General features: G+C 54.3%; 1 protein-coding gene across 1 annotated transcript; it reads right to left on the bottom strand.

Moving 5' to 3' along the window:
- Nucleotides 1-21642: 21642 nt before the first annotated feature.
- On the bottom strand, nucleotides 21643-25063 carry IUM83_19178 (uncharacterized protein; the record flags this gene model as incomplete). Its single annotated transcript, XM_067944216.1, has 4 exons — nucleotides 21643-21648; nucleotides 21720-21851; nucleotides 21933-22202; nucleotides 24119-25063. 4 exons carry the CDS (start codon nucleotides 25061-25063, stop codon nucleotides 21643-21645), a joined length of 1353 nt encoding a protein of 450 aa, XP_067785953.1.
- Nucleotides 25064-25255: the final 192 nt, after the last annotated feature.

Here is a 25255-nt window from a genome sequence, read left to right as displayed (position 1 = left end):
AATGCGGCAGCAGCCGCCATACTACGGAGAAATGCTGGAGCAAGCTCATCTGTGGACGTTGTCACGAAGAGGGTCACCCGACTCAGTTCTGTCGACGCCAACCATGTTCCAAGTGCGGCGAATACCATCGCCGGGGTTTATGCGACATGTGGTCGGCTCTAAAAGCAGTACAGGATGTCATCCGTGCTGGGGGTTCCATCGAGGGCCTCGCTCCTGAGGTAGTCCAAGCTCTATTGGATGGCCCGGAGTCTGGGATGCCGTTAAACCACTAGGCCGCTGGTCTGGGAACCAGTGCGTGACGAGCCGAAGTCCCAAGCATGCTGCGCATATGCATATGTGGGCTCTGCCCTTCCATGTTGGCGCAGTAATAACCCCAAATGTATGTCTTCATCTGAGCAAGGATGTGTCTATTCCGTTGGAGCTGACCTCGAAGACCCAGACTCTGAGGCTGAGCTTGAGAACCATCTCGAGTTTGCCCTAGTCCCAGGTCAGAGATATGGCTGGTGGAGCAATCACACTTTACTTGGTGAAAACGGGCGGTGGCAAAGGTGCATGGAGCGATTTTCGATCACAGATTACAGATTATGTTGGATTCTGGGGCTACTACGAGTTTTATGAGCTTAGACCTTGCACGCAGGTTAAGGCTCAAGCTCAGACGTGGTTACAGACTCAAAGTAACTGGGGTCGGGGACGTTCCCACTTATGTTTCCAGCTCAAGCTAAGATCAAGTTGACGCTCGGAACTCGGGTTGTTTACATCATGGATATCTGGGTTGGTAATGTTGGAGAAGGTGTCGACTGTCTTCTGGGAATGGACTTCATGATTGCTGCTGGGGTTCGCCTCTGTGCACGCGAAGGCATGGTTCAACTCCCAGATGAGGAAAGTCTTTTCTTAGTTGGAGGACCTGAGGTGGATCATATTGGTTTGGAAATCGGAGTCAGAATGTTGGAGACCGCCTGGCTACAACCAGGAGAATCTGTGATTCGCCCTATGAAGTATGACCGTGCCGACCCTCAGAAAGTCCAGGAATGGGCTGGGAGGGGCAAGCAATGGGTGACACAATTCATCTATGGAGCTGGGCGGAAACCGAAAGCAGTCAAGATTGTCAATATCTCAGACCGGTTGACCCCAGTATATCAACACACTGTGGTTGCTTGTTTGGTGGAGAAGGATTACCTGCCACATGGAGACTTTGATGCGCGGCCGCGATCTCGGAAGTATCGAGAATGGGCAGAGTTGATTTTTTGAAGCTGAGCCCTCTGAGGATTTTCTGAGGCGAGAAGAGGAAGCTGAGAAACTTCGGGAGTTGAACGAACCCCCTGCCGTTGAGAAGCATTCTTATGCTTGGCCTCAGAAGATCCTAACGAACCCGAGATTTGCGCGAAAATCTGAGCCAGAGACCTCTGAGAATGCTGATCAGGAACTGAAGAGAGTTTTTTCGAGACAATCGGAGACTTTTGTGAGCAACCCCAGATCTCAGTTGGACGAGACGTTTTCTCGATGTCTGAGAATGGAGGCTGAAATAGATGAAGAAGCTACGGTGTTTTATCACGAAGGAAGCGCGCTGCTGAGCGATCTCCGAGATCAACTAGCGGCTCTCCCTGAACTGAAGGACTTGAACCCCAAAGCGGACCTGAACTCAGCTGACATCGGCGAAGTTGGTGAAACTACACCTGAGATGGACTCCCAGATCCGGGAGATCTTGGAAAGACATCACGCAAGTTTTCTGGGAGATGGGAATGCAGTCCCAGCCCCTGCGCGAGGTGTTGTCTGTGACTTAGATGTTGGTGACGCCAAGCCTATAGCTCAGCGCTCGAGATCGATTCCTCCGCATCTGTTGCCGAAGGTGTACGATCTTCTCAAGAAGTTACTGGAAACTGGACTGATCGAGACTTCACACTCAGATTGGGCATCACCCATTGTCATTGTGATGAAGAAGAATGGAGTTGATATTCGACTTTGCATTGACTACAGACTGGTGAACCAGCTGATCAAGCTAATGCATTACCCTCTGCCTTTGATCGATGACTTATTGATCGGGTTTGAGAGTGCGATGTGGTTTCTCAGCTTGGACATGGCTAGTGGATTCTGGGCTGTGCCTATGACGATCAGGGCTAAGCTCATATCAGCTTTTATTTGCCCGTTAGGCCATTACCAGTGGACCCGCATGCCGTTTGGACTGAAAAATGCCCCGCTGATCTACCAACAAATGCTGGACAACTGCCTGTGGGGGGTTGTCCGCCTCCCAGCCTCGGAAGAGGCTCAGGTGGACCCAGATGTGTTGAGGTTTCTGGGGATTGAGCCAAAGGGCTCAGATGGAGTTGAGAATGAATTGCCGGTGTTGTGTGCAGAGCTGACGGTGTTTCGGAGAAACATACCAGCCCCTCCTCAGCTGAACCCAGTTCTGGGACGAAGTTCGTACATCGATGACATCGCCTATGGTGCTGAAACCTGGGATCAACTGTGTATCGACCTGAATCGATTGTTGTACCGACTGCGATACTGGGGAATTTCTGTGAGCCTACCTAAGAGTGAATTCGGTAAAAAGACGATCTCGTATTTGTCCCACGAAATTGGGGCTGAGGGGATCCGAGCTAAGCCGAAGATTGCCAAGGGAGTCCGAGATTTGCCGTTCCCGTCGACTTTAAAGGAGTTCAGTCTTTTCTGGGAAGTCTCAATTACTACAATAAGTTTATTGAAGACCTCCCAGTTGTAGCCTCTGTCCTCTACGAGTTGACCGACGATCAAGTCCGGGAAGGTCGAGATCTCAGTCGAGCTAAGGAGGCGTTTGGGATCCTGAAAGAGAAAATTGTTTCGACGCCATTGCTCAGACACCCAGACAGGGAAAAGCCGTTTGTGATCATAGTTCACGCTAATCCTTGGGCTGTCTGTGCCGTGCTGGGACAAGAATACGATGGAGTAATTCATCCGGTGCGTTACACCGGAAGGGTTCTTCATGATCAGGAGCTCAGATACCACCCAGCTGAGAAAGAGGTCGTAGCCCTACTCAGGGTTCTCAGAGTTTTCTACACAATGCTGGTTGGATGCAAATTGCTGAAAGTCTACACCCGGTATTCAGTTCTGAAGTGGTTGTTTAGGTCTCAGTCCCTGGAAGGTCGCTGTGAGCAATGGGCTGCTCGCTTGGCTCCATGGCCCTTGGAGATTTACAGAGTAGAGCGTGATGAAGACGGACTCGCCGCAATTCTGGGAGCTGGGATAACCCCCCGGGAGCAGCTTGATAAAATCGCTGAGAACCTGATCCCGGCTAAGGGACGTGTAGTCCGAGCTCCACCCATCAGTCTGGAGATGCTTGAAGCTGATTACGAGGGATGGCTGCTTAGTTTTGACGGAGCAGCTAAACTTTCAGATCGGCGAGGCAGTTCTGGATGCATCCTGTGGAAGTTGCCGTCCTGGGACGTTGTAGAAGCTCGAGGTTTTCATTTCGAAGGTGTCACGGTGAATGAAGCCGAGTATCATGGTCTAATCGAGGGCACTCGCATGGCTTTGGAACGTGGAATCTCAGATTTGGTTGTAGTTGGAGATTCTCGAATTGCTATTCAGCAGGCACAGGGTTTGATTCAATGTTTGAACCCTGGGCTTCAATTATTGCTGGCTCAGTTCGAGTCTACCCGCCTCAAGTTTAAATCGCTGAGACTAGTACATGTCAAGCGAGAATTCAATGCTGCCGCAGATTATTTGACCTCAAAGACACTCCTTGCTAAGGGCCCAGTAGTGGTTGATGACCCGGTGGAGCTGAGTCAGCTCAGACAGATGAATCGAATCCCTGAGAAATTGGTGAAATCTGAGGCACCTGAACCTGCTAACTCCGCGGCGGAACACTTAGTTGTCACAAAAACTGCGCCCGGACCCAAGACAGAACCAACCTCTCTCGAAGCTGCGGCTGAACCATTAACTCCTGACGCAAAGATTTTTGTGGTCACTCGTAATCAAGCCCGGCGCCAAGAAGCGGGCGCTGATGCAGACAGGGAACCCCAACGGAGACTTCAGAAATCCAGGCTGAAGCAGAACCCAGGTATGTACCTGAGATGACGACACCCGCCGCATCAATAGCCGAAAGGTGGCGACGAATCCTCGTGCAGCAAGAAGCTGAGCCCTGGACAAAACAGCTCAGAGCTTATCTTAAAGGTGAACTTGAAGACATGTCCGCGGCCGAAGCTGAAGATGTGGCGAAGGTTGTGGATCGTTACGTGCTAGACTCTCGGGATATCCTGTATTATCTGAGCCGTCCTACCCCAGGTCGACCCAGGGACGCTGCTGGGAATCTGAGATTGGTAGTACCTTCCGCTCTCAGGGACGACCTGTTGCAGCTGAGCCATGAAGATTATCAAGGCGGCCATCAGGGAATTACTCGCACCTTCGAGAGACTTCGCCAAGAATACTATTGGCCTGGGATGTATGCAGATGTGGAACGCTATGTCAAGGAATGTGTGGATTGTGTCACTGCTAAAGGAGCTCCGCCCAACCCAGAGCCTTCACCCGGAAATATTCTGGCGTCTCGGCCCTTTGAGGTGGTCTCTATGGACTTTGTGACACATCTTCCTAAGTCAGACCGTGGCAATGTATTTCTGCTGCTTTTCCAGTGTGCTTTCTCAGGGTATGTTATTGGGCGGCCTATGAGTTCTACTACAGCTCAGGATGTGGCTGAGGTTTACATGGAATATGTCTTTCAGAGGTTTGGAGCGAGTGAAATGCTGCGTCATGACCGATATCCTCGGTTTATGAGTGAGGTTTTCACCAAGTTCCGGGAAATGCTGGGAAGTCGACAGCGTGCGACCCTAGCCTACCGCCCTCAGGCCAATGGCCAGCAAGAACGCTCTGTGCAAACCGTAGTCCGAGCTATCCGATCTTACGTCTCCGAACCTGACCAAAGCGACTGGGACGACCAAGTGGAGAAGTTGATGTGGGCTCTGAACACGTCCTTCGACGCTACTCGTCTCGACACTCCATTTTATTTGGTTCACGGTTGGGACCCGAAAAGCACAGTCTCAGCTATGCTGGGATCTCCCCCCGCTGGGCTGGATCAAAGGACTGCTTATGAGTGGCGACGGAACGTGCAGAGGCAATATGAGTACGCCCAAGCTTGGGCTAAGGACCTCCAAGCTAAAGCCAAAGAGAAACGTTCGAAAGCTCAGACTAAGGTCTGGGCTGAACTCTCTGAGAGGCTGAAGTCAGGGTTTGCTGTCGGTGATGCTGTTTGGTTATACCTGGCCCGAGTGCAACCTGGACTGAGCAAGAAATTTGCTCATCTCTGGCATGGGCCGTTCCGGATCTTGGAAGTCTCAGATGACTATCGGTGCAAGCTGAAAATCGAGGGACTGGCTACAAGCTCTACCCGTGGGTCCACGTGAGTCGACTCAAGCCGCGAGCGCTGTTCCCAGACCGACCCACAGCTGAGATTGAAGTGTCTGAGGAAGATGATCTAGATGCAGCCTTACTGCCCGAGGATATTGACGAGCCCGATGAAACTCAGGATGTCTATGAGGTTGAGGCCATCCGGGATGTCCGCTGGGTCAAGAGAACCCGGACGTCGAGAAGAGTCCGAGAGTATTTGGTAAAGTGGAAGGGTTATTCGGAGTTGGAGTGGCTGCCGATGTCGCAGCTGAACTGTGGAGCTTTACTTTACGAATTCAACAAGAGCACGCGAGCGCAGGCACGGTTTAAAGCTATGCAGGCTGGTGATGAACCTCCTGAGCCTGAGGCTCAGTAGAGGTATTCAGCCTAAACCGTGCATGTGTTAATGTTGCTTTGTGTTTGAAATTTGTTGAAGTTCTACATGTTTACCCTATCCTGAATATGCCTGGAGTGAGCCGAAGCGGTTTCTAACTGAGGAAGTGAAAACGAGCTGAGATGCATAAGAACTCAAGTGACACACGCAATGCAAAATCGTGAGGACGTCATATTAAGTTAAAAACGCTACATCTCTGTGAACTACTCATCCTCCTCTCCTCGGTGGCGCCGAAGGCTCTCCAAAACTCTCTCCAACTCAGCTTGATCGTAGATGATGCTTGGGTCGATTGGATTCTGGGCTCGCTCTTCATCGTCCAGTGGGTCTCTTTGGAGCTCGACAGGGGCCAGGTCCAGAAACGCGTCGTCCGAGCTGCGAGTGGCGAATTGCGTGCGAGCCGGCTCAGCATCGTCCAAAGTTTCGAGTTGATCCGGGAGCGAGATCTGGCGACTTGGGTCGCGAAGGATCCAATGACAAGGATCGTGAGGGACGACCCAGAGTCCAGGCTCGTACCAGATATCATCCGTGTAGCCCTTGACGCGTCCCAGATCCTCCATGAGCTCCCGACGTCGAACCTCGAACTCGGCACTGCGCTCCTTGCGGTCACGGTAGAGATCCACGAGCTCAGGAATGCCCAGGAGTGCAGCCATGGCTTCGTAATCAAAACGTGTATCCATCGTGACCCAGTGCAAGCGTTCCCAGTAAGCTCGCCGCCAGAGGCTCATGAAGTTGACCACACGCTTCAGAGCGCGAACCATAACCGGGCCCAAGTCGTGACATCGAAAGAACACCAGGGTCTGGATTCGCTGATTCCACATGGCATCCCAGGGCTTTGTCTTGAGAAGTTCCAAGTACTCGACCGGCTCCCAGCGCTGGTGCAGGTGCTGAATATGGCTCTTGCACGGCGCGTATCTGGGGAAGCCAAACGTCTGCCGAGGAAGGTCTTGGACTCTGATGCCATAATGCAACCAGCTACCTTGGCCCGGTTGCGGTTCTTCAATAACTCCATCATCTGGGCGCGCTGCGAGCCCTGCCTTAGAGCGTCCACTCGAGCGAGCTGAGATCTGCTGCGGAGCCAATGTACGAGCTGGGTCAATCGCTTGGTCAGACACTGGAACCTGCAGATCAACAGGACTGGACCTACCATGCGAAGTTGTACGGGACGAAGTCTTGCCGCGCTTGGAAGTTGAGCCACCGGCGGACGAAGTTGGGTCGCGTATCCTTTTGCCCCACTGGAGCTTCTCCTGAAGCGGCACCTGACTTGGAGCTCTTGACTTGGTAGTGCCCGCCACTGCCCAGCTCATCATCATCGTCATCGGCATCGTCGTCGACATCTGAGAAGTCAGTGTCGATTGAAGAGTCGTCGTCCTCGTCTTCCGGGCTGGGCTTCTCAGGCAATGGATCCCAGTTGGGCGGCCGCTGACTCAAGTGCACGTCGCGGACCCGCTTGATCGCTGCCTCGTAGTACGCTGACGGCACGTACGCCAGCCAAGGCGTGGAGTCCAATTGCTCCCAGTAGATCGCCGAGACCAGCATGCTCACGAGGGCCTTCTTCCCAAATTGGTCATGCAGGAGTTGCGACTTCCCGGCTTGGTCCACGGCGTCCCAGAAGTCGACGCCGGCGCGCATCAACTCCCTGACGTCGCCACGGACATGCTCCCACGGCAGATGTCGAGTTTGAGCGCTGCCAGACGATCTGAGACCCGGGACGGAGATTCCTTGGAGGCGCGAACCTTCTGGGGCGAATGGGACGAAGGGTAGCCGGGCAGACTCATCCGATCGTTGATACGCTTGATCCTGAGGTGCTTGGATGGACTTGTGCTGGAAGCGGCGAGAAGACCTGAAGACTTGCTTGGCTGGGCTGGCGTTTTGGCTACCTTGCCACCAGCCTTTCGAGCGCTGCTCAGCGAAGGAGTCCGGGCGGAGCTTGGCTTCTTGTTCTTCTTCTTGCTCGGCTTTGCTGTCGACGTGGCCTTGGGCTGAGCTAACGTGCTGCTGGGCTGAGCTGAGGCTTGAGTTTGGATCGGGACCGAAGTGGTAACCTGAGCCGATGTCGCTGACGCCGCCGGAGGCACAGCCGAACCCAGGAGAGACGTCAACGTCGAAGCCGCAGCGCTGAGAACGATCGCGGACGCTGGGCTTGGAACTGGGTCGGCGGTGTTGAGCGGAACGTAGGGCCCACAGTCATCCGAAGTCTGGTCCCGCGCCGAGATTTGGAGCGTCGTCCTGAAGCTGGCTGGGACGTCCGTCTGGCTCTGGAAACGCTGAAGCAGCTCATACAGGCGCGCCCAGTGCCCCGAAGCGCTGCAGTTCGCCATCAGGAAGTTCATCAGCGCCTCAGCTGAGAACGGGACCGCGCTCAGTAGCTGGTGCTTGAGTTGCGTGGTGTAGACGTCGCTGGCGTGCAGGGTGCTCTGGCAGGCGGCGAGGTCGCTGCCGCACTTCTTCAGCTGCCCGCAAAGCGCTTGGTTCTCAGCCTGCACGTCGTCCAGCCTCTTGGTTAGCGCTTGAACTTCAGCTCGAAGTAGCCGATCCGGACTGCTGGCCGGAGGTGGGGCTGGTGGCTGTGCCCTGAGCTGAGCCCGAAGCTTCTTGTTCTCGGACAGCTGGAAATTGAGCTGAGCCTCAGCGGCCTGGAGCTCACCACGGACCACCTGTTCTCGCCCGGCTGCGGCAGCGTCGTACTGGTGAGAGCCTTGATAGTCGCGCATCTCCTGAGCGTGGCGCTCGCGCTCGCGCTTCAGCTCCACGGTCAGCCGATTGATCTCGGCCGAGAGCTGCCCGACTTGAATGTGGGCCGCACCACCGGGACTGGGACGCTCGAGTGCTTGAGCGTAGTTCAGCACGCGCTGCAAGCACTGGGCCGTACCGACAACGCGGCGCGCGAAGTGCTCCACGCCGAAACATTGCACCAGAGGGACGGTCTCTCGCTCGAAGCGGATACGCGATCTTGGATCCGAGAAGTTCAGCGGCACGGAAGCGACTGGCTGGATCACGTCCTGCGAAGCGGTGACGTGTGCCATCCTGCTCAACCACGCCAACTCGGTGCTCGAGAAGCGCGTAACATCTTCGATGCGCGCGACCCCATCCAACCCATCAACGAGGTTTGCGCGGTTCTCCACGTCGTCAAGCGTCGCGGGGACCCGAATAGTGGACGGCACGGGCGACGGGTGGCGTTGCGAGGGACTGAAGAGCGTGAACGACCGCCGTGGACCCGCCGGAGACGTCGCCGAAGGCGTTTGCAACGCTGGCGGTGGCGTCAAAGCTGCCGTGCTCACTGATGCGAGCGTCGTGGATGCGGATGGCGGTGTGATCGACGTGCAGGAGCTCGTGGTGCTGCCGGACGGTGGCTGCGAAGCCGGCAGTGCCGGTGCAGAGCGCGGGACCGTCGAGGCGGATGCTGGAGTCACTGGAGACATGCTGGAAGCTGCCGAAGATGTCGTGGAGCCCGTGTGCGCCCTCGTGGAGGTCGCCGACGACGCAAACGCGCTTGTGGAGGTCGCCGTCGCCGTGAACACGGAGGCGGAAGCCGTGGGAGTGCTGCCAGAGGCCGTGAACGTGCTGCTTGTGGACGTGGACACGCTGCCGGAGGTTGTGGGAGCCGCAGGAGCGCCCCGCGACCCCGCGTCTTGTCCGCCGCCACCTTGCGATGGCACGGGGAGCCGCTGGTCGTCCGCGTGGTCGTCGGCCATCCGAAAATGTGCTGCGCGTGCCAGCGCTGCAATATGAAGTTTTGTGACTCCGGACTGTTCACGAAATGGCTGGGCCCGAGACCCGGGAGCCGCGGCAAGAGATTTCGCGGCCGGGACGGGGCGAGTGTGGGCATCTTCCGGTTATGTGCGCCGGGGCCAACTCGAGAATGATCTCTTTGGACCCAGCGCACATAAGGGACGGTTGTGACGAGGTCCGAGCCAATTCTTGGCCAGGACCCATCAGTCAGAGGCCCAAACCCTACCACGTACCGGCCACATGTCACTTGGAACGTGGATATTTCTTGATCCAAGTCTGGTTTTGTACATACTTCAAGTTGTGCTGGCTACATCTGGAAACTGAGCTCTGCGAACGTTGAGTTGCGGCGACCCCAGATCCCCAGGTCTGAGATTTGAATTCGGTCTGGAGTCTGAGGTCTGAGAATCGCTCTAGAGGCCACAGATCTGAGGTTCCAGGCCTTGGATCGGGCTCTGGGTGACGAATTGAGCCCTGGCCTTCTGGGTCTGTGATTTGAAGTCCCATGGTTGCTTAAGTCTCAGACCTCAGGTCTCAGATTGGTGATCTCACAGTTTGGAATGCCCGGAGTTCTGAGACCTGAGAGTGGTGGCAAAAGTCTGAGACTTGGTGATTTGGAGTTCGGTCTGAGGTTTGCCTGTGGACCAGACCATGAGATGTGCAGTCTGGGGTCTGGGAAGAAGGCGTGGCGTGCGGCGTCTGATTTCATCTCGGCTTTGGGGTGCCACGACTGAGATATGGAGTCAACATCGTAATTTTGCCCCCAGCTCAGATTCCCAGACTCAGAGTCCCAGAAGTTGAACCAAAACTGAGACTCGTCAAATTGGTTGGACAGCCGGGGTATGGAATCAACATCGTAATTTTGCCCCAGCTCAGATTCCCGGCCTCAGAGTCCCAGAATTCGAGCCAGAATTGAGACATGTCAAATCGGTTGGACAGCCGGGGTATGGAATCAACATCGTATTTTTGCCCCCAGCTCAGGTTTTCAGCCCGGCAGTCCCTCAACTTGTGCCAAAACTGAGACACGGTGATTGTGGGCGCAAGTTGGTGTCTGGATGCACGATGTTCGTGAGGATAAGTGGCAACTGGTGAAAGACAGCTGACGCTCCAAGCCTAGGACGTGACTAAAAGCCTACGGCGTGCCTGCAGGGCCTGAAGTGCGACTTCGTGGTCTCGCCTATGAAGTGGGTACACAGCGATGGCTACATTGCCGGTCTGGGAGCTGCGGTAGTTGCTCTTTGGAGTTGGCGGTTGCCGCTTGGAAGGTCACTCTGAAGGGTCGCCCCGTTGTGGCTTTTCGGCCCCTGGTGTCGGGCACACAAGATTCGGCCTGACCAGTCGCCTATGGATTTGGGCCAACGGGAGCCGCAGAATCTTGGCGTCATCCTGATTACACACTGATTTGTACCCAGAGTAATCAGTGTAATCAGGTGATGACAGACCAAGTCCGCCCAATCCCGGCCACAAGATCCTGGCGTAATCAGGATATCACTGATTTGCACCCAGGTGTAATCAGTGTAATCAAGTGATGACTGACACAGACAGGCCAATGGAAGGGCCGACGCGCATTCACGGGCGCCGCCAAGCCAGTAGCTTAGTGGGTGTCTCACCCTTGTTCAAGGTGTACCCAGGAGATGTTTGCACCCTTACTTGATAGGCCCTTTGTATGTGCATGTGCATGATAATAATCAGAGTTTGTTTTGCCCCGAAGACCGCAAGCTGCGGAGTTCGTCTTGCGCCGACGGGCGTGTTGCTACGCGGGGACCAAGTCCCTGCTCCCGGCGGCGCGCGCAAGGTCAAGTGGAGTCGCTACGAGTGTTCTACGGTCAAGCTCAGCTAACTCCAAATAAATTCAAGTTCAACAACCAAGCCTTTTCGTGTTTCGGCCCGGTTTGCCTTCGTTGTTGTATTTCCACACGCGGGACATTGGTTTGGCTGGTTTTCGTGCTGGTTGGCTGGTTTCCTGGCGGTGCTTCATATTTTCGGGCGGAAGGTGCTCCGCTCTGAGGTTTCGGCAGAGCAACACCTGGGATAGTGGTTTCTGGGGTTGCTGGTGGTATCCGTGTGGCGCGAATAGTCTGGGATAGTGGTTCCCAGCTTCGCTGTGTCGCCTACATCAAGGCGTGGTGCGCGGAAGTCCCAGGGTGCAGAGCGAGAACCCTGGATCAAGGCAGGCTCAGACCGAGCCAACTCTCGGGGCCACTCTGGTCTGAGGGGCGAGTGAAGACCGTTGTGCGGCTCTCAGTCTGAGCCGCCGGAGGAAGTGTCGTGACTGGAAGCGACTCGAAGCCGGAGTCGCTGAGCAAGGAGGAGGCTGTTAAGGCCCAGAGTCCAAGGGCCTGAGAAGAGAAGTGGACTAAGTGTGTGTGGAGTGAACGTGTTTATATTCAAGAAAACGGGGCACAGCGGACTCAGCACGTGCGTACAAGGGCCTTCCAAGCAAGGAGCAAGCTTCGTCTGGGGGCATCTGGGAACTGTCGAGTTCGGAGGCAGCTGGTGTGGCCGACGCAAGTCTGGGCCCACAGCGTAGCCTTAGGAAGAACCAAGTCAAGGGATTGCAAGAGTGAGGAACACACGCCTCACCCAGCTTGGGATCTGAGATCTAATCTCAGATTCTGAGTTGAGTGGTCTGAGATCGAGGTCTAGCCGCGAGGCTATTCCCTGATTTTGGAGCCCGCATCGCCACACGATTACTACATCGGACTCTTTCATGAGCTGCGATGGTTTCAAAGCAAGAAGACATCTTCTCGCAGCAAAGTGCCCGAATGGCAGGCACTTTGTCAAAGCTGGAACGCCTTTGTTGAAAACTTCAACAAGAGGCCGAGTGCTTACCGTGATCGGATTAAGCAAGCGCGTGATCGCTTCGAGACGTACTCGAAGCGCGGAAAGCTGGAGCAACTTCATGTTGCTGCTGAGGAGGCAAATGTGCCGTGCGCTGTGCCCGAGGGCTTTCAGTGCACGAAGTGCTTTCCAGGCGCGGTCCGCTTGAGCGACCGCGACCTGAACGGGTGCACGTCGTTCCGTGTGCCCGCGAGTCTCAAAGAGCTCCGTGCTAAGTTCTTAGCACGTGAGGGTTCAGGCGCTAGCGATGATCGCAGCGCTCGTGTTACTTCCGCTGCGCCAGCGCGTACTGCTCTTCGTACGCCCTCACCATTTCCGGAACGTCCTCCACCAAGACGTTCCGCGGCTCCCATGTATCTCGATGGGGAGGAAATCCTCTCCAACGAATACGAAAACGAGCCCCTTGAGGGTTCGTTTTCGGGATACTATGGTCAACAATCCGCTCAACAATCCAGCGGGTTGAGTCGCGGGCGTCACGGATCGGCGGTGGCGGGGGTGGGTACACGTCCCGGGTACGATCAGCCCCGGGCTGATCAATTCGCGCCTCTCCACGACCGGGTGACCGCCGTGGAGCGTCTGCAGGGCGCTGAGTTCGCCGCCCTGAAACAGGAGCTGGCGAACCAGAAGGCCCAAGTCGCGGCGGTCTCGCAGACCGCCTCGAATATCCAGGTCGAGCTGGGGACCCAGATGAAGGGGTTGCTCCAGCGCGTCCGCGCGCTGGAGGAGAGGTTGCTCGTCGCCGAGGCCAAGTCCTCCGCTTCTGCCTCGGCTCCTGCCGAGGCTTCGGGTCAGCCGAGCTAGATGGCTCGTGCTGCAGGTATGGCTTCAGCCGTCCGACGTAAAAGGTCGGATAGAGGCGCATGCTAGACGGTATGTCTAGCGTGTATGCGTTGCCGTGCCGTGCCAACACAGTGAACGGCCCGATGAAGCGCGGAGCAAGCTTGCTTGCTCCGAAATCCGAAACTGCATGTCTAGGCAGGTTTTGTGTAGCTAACAAAACCAATGAACCAACTTTGAATTCATTTGTGTTGCCTCTGCCCGCATTGTCTGCGTTCAGCTTCTGTTGATCAACAGAAGCTGCTATTGTGTCTTGGACAAACCGAATCACGGCTTGTCTTTTGGTGATGAAACTGATTGCATCCGAGCTGAAGTCATTCAGCTCGCTCTCCGCTAGCGGCCCGGCCTCTGCGTGGTTCTTTGCGGTGTCTGCGCCCTGCGCAGACCCGTGGTCGTTGGCCATGTTGTTGGGGGAGTCTGCGCCCTGCGCAGACTCATGTGGTTTGGCCATTGTTGCAGCTGACACTGTGCAAGTGTCAGCGGTTTTCTGCGGCTGCTGTATTGCAGTCGTAGATCCTCCCCCACTTAAAGTGGGAGCCATCATTCCGAGTAAACTCGGTAGGCGTGGATGCCGCATGGCATTCACGTAGAACGGTGTATGCCCGGTCGAGGCATGCACTGAGTTGTTGATGGCAAACTCTGCCATCGATAAGCACTCGCTCCAGTATTGGAACGAGTGAGCGTAGCTCTTCAACATATCGACGAGCACGCGATTCACGCGCTCGGTTTGACCGTCCGTCTGCGGATGATCCGCAGTCGACATGGAAAGCTGGCTGCCAAGAAGTGTAAACACTTCTTGCCACAGGTGCGCTGTGAAGCGCGGGTCTCTGTCCGACACGATGTCGGTCGGCATGCCATGGTGTTTGAACACCATGTCGACGAACAGACGGGCCGTCTGCTTCGCGGTCACCTCTGCCGGCACAGCAGCAAGATGTACCATCTTGCTGAAACGGTCTACAAAGACCACAACACCGGTGTTCCCTCCGCTATCCGGGGGAAGACCAAAGATGAAGTCCAAAGACATGGACTTCCAACACTCCGACGGAGTCGGTAGTGATTGCAGTGGAGCCTGCGCGAATAGCGCAGGCTTCACGCGTTGGCATACCTCGCAAGCACGGATGTACTTGCGCACCCACTTATACTGGTGGTGCCAGTAGAAGTCGCGCGTGAGAAGGACGTAAGTCTTCTCACGTCCGAGATGTCCCGCAGTCGGGGCATCGTGATACTCGTACATGATCCTGAGTCGCAGGTCATGGTCATTTGGCACGACAACGCGATCCGCGTTGTCGTCGACTGCATTGTAAAGCAGTAGTCCGTCGTGCACACGAAAGCGGTGTGCACGCGCTCGAAGGTGCTTGGGCAGTTTCTGACGGGACTTGTCAGAAGGCGCTGTGCCATAGGCCAGCAAGAGCTTCGCGTCCGCGTCGTGCGCGTACGCGGCCTTCACATCATCCAACAGAGATGATGTGGGTTTGCTCGATCGCATGGCGTCAATGGCATTGACGTCAACAGCTTCTGCATAGTCCGGCCGACGTGATAACGCGTCGGCCACCACGTTCAATCTTCCGGGTTTGTATTCGACCCGGAAGTTATACTCCGCAAAGAATGAGAGCCATCTCGCCATTCTTTGTGAAATGTGTGGCGACTTCACTGCGGTACGCAGTGAAGCATGGTCGGTGTAGACCACAAATGGTCTACTACCAAGCAAGTACACTCGGAACTTCGCGAGTGCATATTTCATGGCAAGGAGTCCCTTGTCATGCACCGGATAGTTGCGCTCAGCTGGCTTCAGCTGACGCGATTGGTAGTAGACGACACGATCACGGCCCTCGTGATCGTGCTGCATCAACGCGCATCCGATCGCGAAATCGGATGCGTCACACACTACGTGAAATGGGCGATCTTGGTCAGCCACTGCCAAGATCGGCGCCTCAGTCAAGCCCCGCTTGACTGCATCGAATGCCTTTTGGCAATCGGGTGTCCAATTCCACACAGCTTCTTTCTTAAGAAGCTGTGACAGCGGGCGGATCTTGCCCGCATAGTCCTCCACGTACTTGCACAAGTACGTGGCCAAGCCGAGGAACTGCCTCCGTTCCTTGACACTTGAAGGCGTTGGCCATTCATTGATCACTCTGACCTTGTCCGGGTCAGGGCGAACACCATTCTTTCCTACGAGACAGCCGAGGACGGGTATCTCGCTCGCCCCGAAGATACACTTCTTCAGGTTCGCGTAGAGCTTATGCTTTCGCATAAGCTCAAGTAGCTTCCGGAGATGCACCCTGTGCATCTCTACGTCGGTCTTCCCGTCCACAGCCCGGCTGTGGATGAATACATCATCGAAGTAGCTCGGTGCGAAGTCGCGCACCGAGCGCAACAAGTGCGTCACGCACCTGTTGAAAGTCGCAGGGGCATTCTTAAGCCCCTGTGGCATTACTAGCCATTCCCAGAGCATGCCGCTTGGCGTGCTCACTGCCGTGAGAGGGATATCGCACTCACGCATTAGGATTTGATAAAATCCATCTCGCAAGTCGAGAGCACTGTAAACGGTGCTCCCGACCATCGAATCGATGATAACATCTTTTCGTGGTATCGGCGTCTGCGCCGGTACCGTCGCATCGTTCAGCTTGTTGTAGGCATGAACGATGCGCCATCCGCCCTGTGGCTTCTTGACACAGAACGTCGGAGCACTGTGCGGGGACTTTGATTCCCGCACTTGTCCTGCTTTACGACGACTTTCAAAGAAGTCGTCGATCGCTTTCACTTGCTCTCGCGGCAGTGGCCACTGCCGCGTGACACAGTACTTCGTGCCCGGCACGAGATCAATCTCGTGCTGAATGCCCTTATCCTGCGGAAGCTCCGCAGGAATGTCTTCCGGGAGTACGTCTTTGTACTCCCTCAACAATTCGTAATAGGGACTCGACTTCAGCGAGTCCCAACCTTGTTCCTCGAAGCGCTCTCGCTTCGTCTTCGCACTGAGCGTGTCTTCACTCTCAGTGGTACTTCCCATGAAGAGCTGCCTCAGCTCTTCGCTCTCGCTCGCCGTTCTTTCGCTGTCCGAAAGAACGCAGACTTGCTCGATGCGTCCATCGTGCAAGTCGCGCGTGAAGCGCTTCCAGCTCATGGCTGGAAGCGAAGTCAACTCCGACGCCGTCGGAGGAGGACTAGCGAGTTCCATGTCACGATACTGGAATCCAGTATTGGTGCGCGTCAAGACGCTTAGCGTCTTGACATTCGGCGTCACCGCCGCAGTCTGCCCAGCAGACTGCTCTTGTTGCGTCTCGGTCCCGGACCGAGACTTGCGCAGCGTTTTCCGCTTGCGCTGTCTTCTTGTTGTGCGGAGCCCGGCTCCGCACAGTTGTTCTTCTGGTCCAGGCCCGGCCGTGGACAGTTGTTCGCCTGCGGACCCTGTCCGCGGGCGCGCGGTATCAAGCCCGGCTTGACCGCATTTTCCTTCGTGCAGCCCGGCTGCACGGTAACGTGTCCCTTCGCCGGCAGACCCTGTCTGCGGGCGCGCGATATCAAGCCCGGCTTGATCGCATGGCGCTTCGTCGTGCAGCCCGGCTGCACGACAGCATGCAAATTGTGTCAGTGCGGTACGTTTGCAACCGTCCGCACTGTTTGCAGCGTCAACTCCCGGAGTTGACATGCCTTCGTCACCTCGACGCCATTCATTGGCGGAGCCCCTCATGACCGAGGGTGCGTCGGCTCCCGGAGCCGACGCGTCGTTGTCGACCTGACCGCTTCGGGTCAGGGACTGTCCCTTACACGCTTGAACGTGGGTGTTGGTTCCCGGAACCAACACATCTTTTTCTTCCGACGTCGGCAGCATTGCCGACGTGGGTCTCACTTGTGCGCGCCCTTGCGCACTTCTTGGGCACTCCGGGACAGCGGCATTAAGCGCTGTCTCGACTGGCGAGTCGCGCGCACCTGCTGGTGTATGCGCTGCGGTAGCAGGGCCATCGCTCTCTGTTCCGCTGTCGCGTCCGAAGCGCACGAGCGTGCGCTTCTTCCAGTCTATCACCGGATCATGCCGTGCAAGCCACGGCATGCCCATTACTACGTCGAACTTATCGTCCAGGTCCAGGACGATAAAGTGTTCGACAAACACTCGTTGTTTGTACGAGAAGCGCACGTTCACGACGCGCTTCTCGGTTTTTACGATGGCACCTGTTGCCAATCGTACCTCCAGAAGACTTCGAGGTGTATCTACCTCCTCGAAGTCAAGTCTCGACAGGCTTCGTAGTCGAACAAAGTTGTTCGACGCGCCTGAATCTACCAAAGCTCGAAGAGAGTCACTCGCTCTCTTCGAGTAAACCTTCAAGATGACTAGGTTCGGCCTGTCATCTTGTTTCTTGCAGTGAGAGCTGGTCTCACTGGGGGCTGCAGTCCTCAGTGTCGCGTGTCCGATGTCGGCACGCGCGACTGCATTACCAGTAGGGCGCCCCGCGCCTACTGGATGTTCGCGTTTTTTGTTGGTCCGCGGCGATGCCTAACATCGCCACGACGGCCACCTCCAGGGGGCATGGGAGCTGTACACTCCCGTGCAAAGTGACCGATCCTTCCGCAACGGAAGCATCGCACGTTACCTCCCTGCTGCTGGTAACCAGCAGCTGTTGCATTCGAGAGGTCCATTGGTTCTGGACCTCCCGGCCTCGCTACCGGGCGCGGTTGCGGCCTCGGCACGTTCACATGCAGTTTAGCCTGTCGCAGGCTAAACTCTTCTTGCATGGCAAGAGTAATCGCAGCTTCGAGAGTACTCGGGTACTCTCGGAAGAGATAGGTCTTCACAGGCCCATCTCTAAGCCCTTTCATGAACGTTGCGACCTTGGTCGCCTCGTCAATCGGGTTAGTCACGATATTTGATACCAAATATCGTGCGCGCTGCGCGTAAGCATGGACGTCATGCTTACCCTGCTGAAGGTCGAGGAACTCCGCCCTCGACCGGAACTCGTTTTGCGGGGGCTCAAACGATTGTTTGAGCTCCTCTTTGAACACTTCGTACGTGCTGAAGCACGTAGGATCGGAGAGTCGGCGTCCATACGCCCAACTCCTTGCGCGTCCGCCAAGGCAGGACATGGCGAACGCGACCTTCGACAGCGGGTCGACGATGCGTCGAGCCGCTATGGCTGTGTCGAGTTCGACAAGCCATCGGAGGAGAGGCTCGCCCTCTCTTCCCACGTAATTGCTTACGCTCAACTTTAATGGTTGAGCACGCGGTGTCGTCCCTGACAACGCCGTCACTGAGGAAGCAGCGTCACGCTGCTCCTTCATGATGAACCCCAGAGCAACACCATGTTGCTCCGTCGGCGATAGCGTACGCAGCATTGTAGCTATCGCCGCTTCTCCAATGACTGTTGACAGTCGTTGGAGGGCCTCCCACTCTGGGTCAGACAGGTGGGGGCAGTCAGCGCGTGCAACATGCGTTGCAGGCGTGTTGGAGCTCTCCATGGGCACCTCCGTGCTCATGTGGTTCTCGGCTCCGCGTTCGTACACCGCGTACGAACGTCAAGCAGTCGGTCGTTGGACGGACTACAAAGTGCTACCAGGTGTAGTGGGTCTAACTTGACTCACTACTTTAGCTTACACGTTGCGCAACGTGTATGAGGAAGCGTAAGTACTTAGTAATTACTTAGGTTAATTATATTTGAGTACACAAATATAAGTTAACTTAGACAAGACTCCAAGTAGCTAGTTTGAGGTAAAATGAGAACTGTATTGCTTGTAAATTGATCTTCCTCTAAAATCTGCTAAAAACTGTTTATCATCTATGAAAGGGTTGGCAGCGGCTGGCTGTCAGAGCCCCGCTAATATGCATGTCTCTGATTGGTAGAAAGATGCTGCTTTCTACCAATAGGATCTTTGGGTATGTGTGGACCACTCACTGTGGTGGTCCACTTCAATGTATCCATCGGTGTGTCTTACACCAATGTGAGGAAGTATCCAAAACGTTTAACAGATAACCTATCTGTTAAATTTACAAGTGGCTTGCAGCCACTTGTACGTGTAACCCCGTTACATGTTGAGCACAAATGTAGCATACTGGACAGCATCGCCCCAAAATTTGAGCGGCAACTTAAGACTCAAACACCATGCACCTCAACATGTTCAAAATTGCTCGATGCATGCGTTCGGCCTTGCCATTACTGGCTTGGTTGCTGGCCTCCGAGATCTGCCTGCGAACACCAGCGTCGCCATAGAACGGGTCCAGCACGCGGTATTCGCCACCGCCGTCTGTGCGAAGTACATGAATGCGATAGTTGAGCTTCTTCTCGAAGAATTCAGGAACATCGTGAATTTTTCTGCTGCTATGTCCTTCGTGCGTGCCAGGAAGACGCGGCAGTAGTTGCTGCGGTGATCGACAAAGTTGAGCATGTATCGGTTTCCGCAGCGATAACGAGATGTAACAGGTCCTTGCAGGTCAGAGCAGATGCCAACACTAATTGTATCAATTGGTGCGTTTACCCCCGTGTCTTTCTTGCTTGGGTTATTCTTCGACTGCTTCTCGTGCGCGAACGTCAAATAACTCTCTCGCATCTTATCGGTCAACTTGATTCCCGAACTGACCTCGCGAGCCATGCGTTCGATGGCATCAAATGCCAAATGACCAAGTCTCGTATGAAAATGCATGAGCGAACCCTCTTGCATAGTTGATACCTCTTTGTCATCAGCATCGAGCGGTCCATAACGACGACTGCGGGCCGGCACTGCTGTTACCCAAACAACAAGCACGCTGTTCTTCCGGTCCACGCTGAGCACAGCATCTCCCCTGTCTCTGTGTGCTGCCGCTTCGATACGACAACGCATACCCGTTTGCCTCCAGTAACCGTAACTAATTAGTTTTCTTGCCAACTTTGGTGCAAATTGAACATTCTTGAGTCGTACTATTTCCTTTTGGCCCACAAGGTCGACTTGAAGCAAAACACTTCCATGCTTCTTAATAACCTCCTCTCCACCGCCAGCTCCGAGACTCATATGCGAGCACTCTCGTGTTTTTTCCAGCAGACGCTCATCATTTACGCGGTGTCGGCTGGATGCAGAGTCAAAGATCCAATAGTCCTTGCTGTCACAGTAGTCTGCCGCAACCAGGGCTGTGTCTAACACAATTAATGTGTAGTCCGCGCGTCTCTTTCCGCTGACATTGTTCCAACCGGGGCATGTCGCCTTGAGATGCTTCTCCGATCCGCAGACATAGCACTTCCGAGGCTTCGACTTCACCTCGCTGACGGACGCTGCCATGTCCCTGTCCATGTGCTTGGTGTTATGAGATTCAGTTCGTTGGGAGCGCACACACCGTGGGGCAAGCTTCAAGTTGCAGTTATGGGTACAATCTATCGCTGGTCACGAGGTGATGTCAGAGGCATTGTCTAGCATGTCCACAGGAACCGTTGTACTACTATGCTATCCAGTAAACTACAACCATAAGCGCCATATTTGCTTTCGACACGTTAAGGATATTAGAACGACACCTCTTCGCAGTTTAACATGAAGTGCGCATTTTCCAGCCAAGAACAAAGAAGAAAATGTCACGTGCAGCATGAGGTCGATCTTCTTTCCCTCTACTACTTGAGCTTCGTGTGCTTAACGATCTCAGCACACGGCGGATGAAATCGGCGCCGTGCTGCCTTCTGTAAACGAACTGGTAGAGTGACTACTAATTCCAGACATTCTTTGCGCTTTTTGTCACGCTCAGCTCGCTCAAACTCATGCTCGTTGTGCCTCTGGCTAAGCTCGGCCTGCTGCATCTGCACGAATTCGTTTAACATGTTTGCTCGCTTTGTCCGCATGTTTTCCGTTGCTGTCGACCATTAGCAGCAGACTTTGGTGTCGATGTCTTTTGACGACTAGACGGATTTTCATTGTCACCACCATCTGTACTACCTTTGTCGACACATCGGTATCCCAGCTGTCCATCAAGAGACTGCTCTCGGAGTTATGGGGCGACAGCAACGACAGCTCTGCTCCAGATGCTGGCGTCGGACTCGGAAGTGATGCTGAGAGTGACAGCGAATGGATAGTTGCGTGTGTTTTCGTCGATATCTTAAGGAGGGGCGCCAAAATGGCGAGGCCTGAACTGCGATAACGTATAGATTACAAGGGCGACTGTAGTGGGCCTACTTTGGCTCACTACTTAGCTTACACGTCGCGCTACGTGCATGAGGAAGCGTAGGAGTTTATTAATAATTTGAATTAATTATACTTGAGTCCACAAGTATAATATAAATCAAATAAAACACCAAATAGGTAGTTTATGGTAAAATGAGAACTGTATTGTTTGTAAATTGATCTTCCTCCTAAATCTGCTAAAAACTGTTTATCATCTATGAAAGGGGTTGGCAGCGGTTGGCTGTCAGAGCCCCGCTAATATGACGACGTGGATTCCGCGCCGCAGCAGCCACAAAGTGAGGAGCAGGAACAAGTTATTGACGTGGAAAAGGAACCTCAATTGATTGAGCGTAAGGACGATAGTGAAGCTACGTAGATGAAGGTCGTGGCTATCCCTATGTGTATTTAAGACAGGGGACCCGAAAATAATATTTATATTTATCATGGGCTTCGAGCCATCATCGACTTCGGCCCGCATGACTTTATGCTCAGGCTCCTTCGGAGCGTGCGCGCGGCGGATCTCCTTCACCTTATTCGCCAGCGCCTGCACGCGGCGCAAGAAGCCCAGGTCTTCCCGAAGTGCCGTCGTGTCCACATGCTGTATGAACCACACATGACAAGAAAAAGAAGATTACTGCAAGTCCACCAACCACCTTCCGCTCTCCGCTCCCTCACGCACCTCCTCCTCCAGCGACTTCAGCAGCTCCTTGTACTCCTCCACGTCCACTTCTTCCCTGTCTTTCTCCTTTTGGCTTGCTTCTCCCCCCTCCTCCTCCGGCGCCGGCGGGGGGAGGTTCTCCAGCAGCCCCTCGATCTGCTCGAACATCTGCTGGTGCTCGAGCGCCACGTACTCGTTGAACGAGCGCTTCCTCAGGTGCTTCTTCTCAATGGCCTGCTGCACCTTCTCCACGTCCTTCGGGTGCACGAAGTCGTAGACTTGAGGGCGTGTCTAGGTTCGTTTTTTATTGATAGCTTTGCATATTTTGATCCTCGGTTTACAACACGAAGCAACACAGGCTCGCGGTCCGATGGTCGTAAAAACTGCCTTCTTAAAAAAACGTGTTTCCTAGTACACTGCGTATTACAGCTTGCCGACTCTATCGGTCAAGACCTTTTGCAACGCTAGGACGACGCAGCAAACTATTATTAGATGTATTATACATGTTCATGTGAATCGCCGATTCAGAATCGGTACGATAATACCCTAAACGCAGGTGTTACAGCGATTTGGTACTGTATTGCTCGTGTCTGCTAACATACTTATGACATTCGGATACGTTCTAAACGCCGTATAATATATTATAATGTTATATTAATAGGTCAATGCTTACATATGTATGATGTCCAGATACAGAAAGACAGATACTGTACGGCAACCAGCAGTGTATAACACGCACGACGAAGAGCGATTATTCTTGACACAATAATCAATGATTATGGATCGTGATTGAACCAGCATCGTTCTGCGCAATCATCGGAAATCGGTGCGGTAACGCTCGCATCACCAGCAAATGAATGGATATACGGCGGCGCCTTCTTTACACCCGTGAACAACTTTCACGTGCAGGTCTCAGTTGGTGCTATCATTTTGGAAGCACCCGCGCCGAACCCACTCTCCTGCTGAGCCTCAACACGATTCATTACCGATGCGTCTGCACGTATATGCTGCTCTGGTACTGGTTATATATGCTGCTCTGGTCTTGGTTACCACTTTCCTCATTTCAAGCGCCAACGCGACCATGATCAACACAGACCCGAGACACGTTCAGTCTCTGAGAGACAACTCCAGCAACGACAACATTGCCAAACCTTCACAAAGAACGAAGTCGGTTTCTGGTGCAAGACTGAACAAAATGTTGGCGCGCGTTCAAGTCCCTCCGATCACAATGGAGAACGAGATGTGGAACAGGATACTAACCCATACGTTCAAGCAGCTTTACGCAAAAGATATTCACCCGTCGCGCGTTTCCAAGTTCCTTTCAGCCATCGCGTCTCCAGAAGTAAAACACGACATCGCTCAGCAATACAAAACTTGGTATCATGTACAACTGACAAAGAGGGTGGATTGAATAACTGAAAAACCAAATCCGTTTTCATGTTGACAGAGTATTCTTTTTTTCTTACATAAACAACATGAAAATGGCCTTTCTCCTTGTTGCTGCCCTGCGTAAGGCAGTGCCTTCTGTAGGGTCAACCTGGATACAGTACAGTATCTCCTCGCAAGAGCCGTCCGTGTGCTAAGGGCTGTTCTTAACGGAGCGGTAGGCTGGGTGTGCGGTGTGCGTAGAGAGTACCACTCTGCGCGTCGTCGTTAAGAATGACGAAGTGTAGGGCGGTAGGCCGCTGTACCAGACTGTACCTGTGTCCGAGAAATTGTCTCATTCACAAAACGCCCCGAACCCCCTGTGGCAGATACTACGTATGCTCCCTCAGCTAGTCGATACGGACGACGAGGAATGGAGCAGTTCGTCCAGTGATGAAGAGATGAATGACATTGTCGTGTGTGTCGCTGCAGCGACGCAGGCGCTTGCCATTAGAGAAGATTATTTCTGTCAGCAGCGGATCATTTGGAGCGACCACGTAGCAGTCCTACGGCGGCGAAGCTCGTTTGAGAGGAATTATCGGATGGATGAAGGTTCTTTTGATCATCTGTTGGAGTTGCTGCGCCCAGATCTGCAGGTAGATGCTGCTCTGGCCATCAAGCTTCCGAGAACACACGAAGAGATCGAGAGGACAGCAGCCGAGTTTGCAAAGTGTAGTCGCGAAGCTGTATTTGAAGTTGTATTTGAAGTTTATGCATGGCAGACTGTAGTCCTTTAGCAGATTCTTCCATATCTGCTGCAGCTTCTCCGCACAATGGTCCACAATAATAGCAGGATTCAGGTCCAGTTCCTCCAACTCTAGGTGCATATCTTGAAATGCTAGTCTCCCGTAGGCTGCGTTATCACTGTCCTTAAATGCAACTTCGACGTCACGCCAAAACACAACTTCTGGAGGCATGCTCGCATCCAGATCCGCTCGCGAGCGCGTATCACCAAGACTGGCTAAACGTCCAGCAAATTCGTCAGAAAACAAAACGTTCAAAAGTCTAAAAGGGCATTGCTTCTGCTTCAGGGGTGGATCACTTCGAGCTTTCTTCTTCTTCTCAAACAACGCATCGTAAGAAGTCTCGTTAATCTTCCTCTGAATGATCAAGTCGACCATAGCTGCTTTGGTCTTGTTCTTGTAGCCATGGACACCTAGCTTCCTGCACAAAAATCGTAGTTGCTTGTACTTAAACGACGACCCGGGTAGGTCTTTGATGTACAGGAATATTTTTTTCTCGTTCTGCACTTGCTCCGTGTGCTGCTCCGTGTACTGATCATCACCTGCACGCTCGCTAGATGTGAGTTCCTCCATAATGACTTCAACGTCGCCGAGAGTGATAGAGTCCAGTTCAGGGTATAGAGAAGCAGCATCAGCGGAAGCCGACGCGCGAACAAAATCATGGCCAGCGAGCAGGGCATCAGCGCGTTTACTGCTTTCGACGATATCCTCACACTTCTCCTCCTCTGCCTGGTGATACTCGTGTCGCGCTGGTGGGGGGAGCGTGGATTCGCTGCTCGCATACTGCGCTAGGCGGGGAGAATGACTGCCGCCACTACAGCCAGACAACTCGTCTGCTTGAGCGAGAGGACGGAAGGTGCATGCGATGGTCGTGTCCTGGGTGTCGGAAGTAGACACGTCGTCAGTGCTGGGACCCGAGAGCAAGTCAGAGGAGCTCGCGCTGGGCTGGACAATGGTGCGCAGCAACCCTCGAGGGCGTTCCATTTGGATGGAGAGTCTGAATCTGGGCAGCCTACCACGGACAGCGCACCCCCCCCCCCCCCCCCCTCGTGGTGGGCGTAGGGAGCCTACCGATCCGTGATCGAAAATTCCCTCGAGGTAGTCCCGACTGCTGTACAGAGCCGGTGCGCAGCCTACCCGGGCCTACCGAGCCTACCGCACACCCGCTCCGTTAAG

Source organism: Phytophthora cinnamomi (genome assembly GCF_018691715.1).
Source record: "Phytophthora cinnamomi strain GKB4 chromosome Unknown Contig72, whole genome shotgun sequence".
Taxonomy (NCBI): domain Eukaryota; phylum Oomycota; class Peronosporomycetes; order Peronosporales; family Peronosporaceae; genus Phytophthora; species Phytophthora cinnamomi.
Note: the sequence above shows the minus strand (reverse complement) of the source record. Positions and strands in the feature narration are given on the sequence as shown.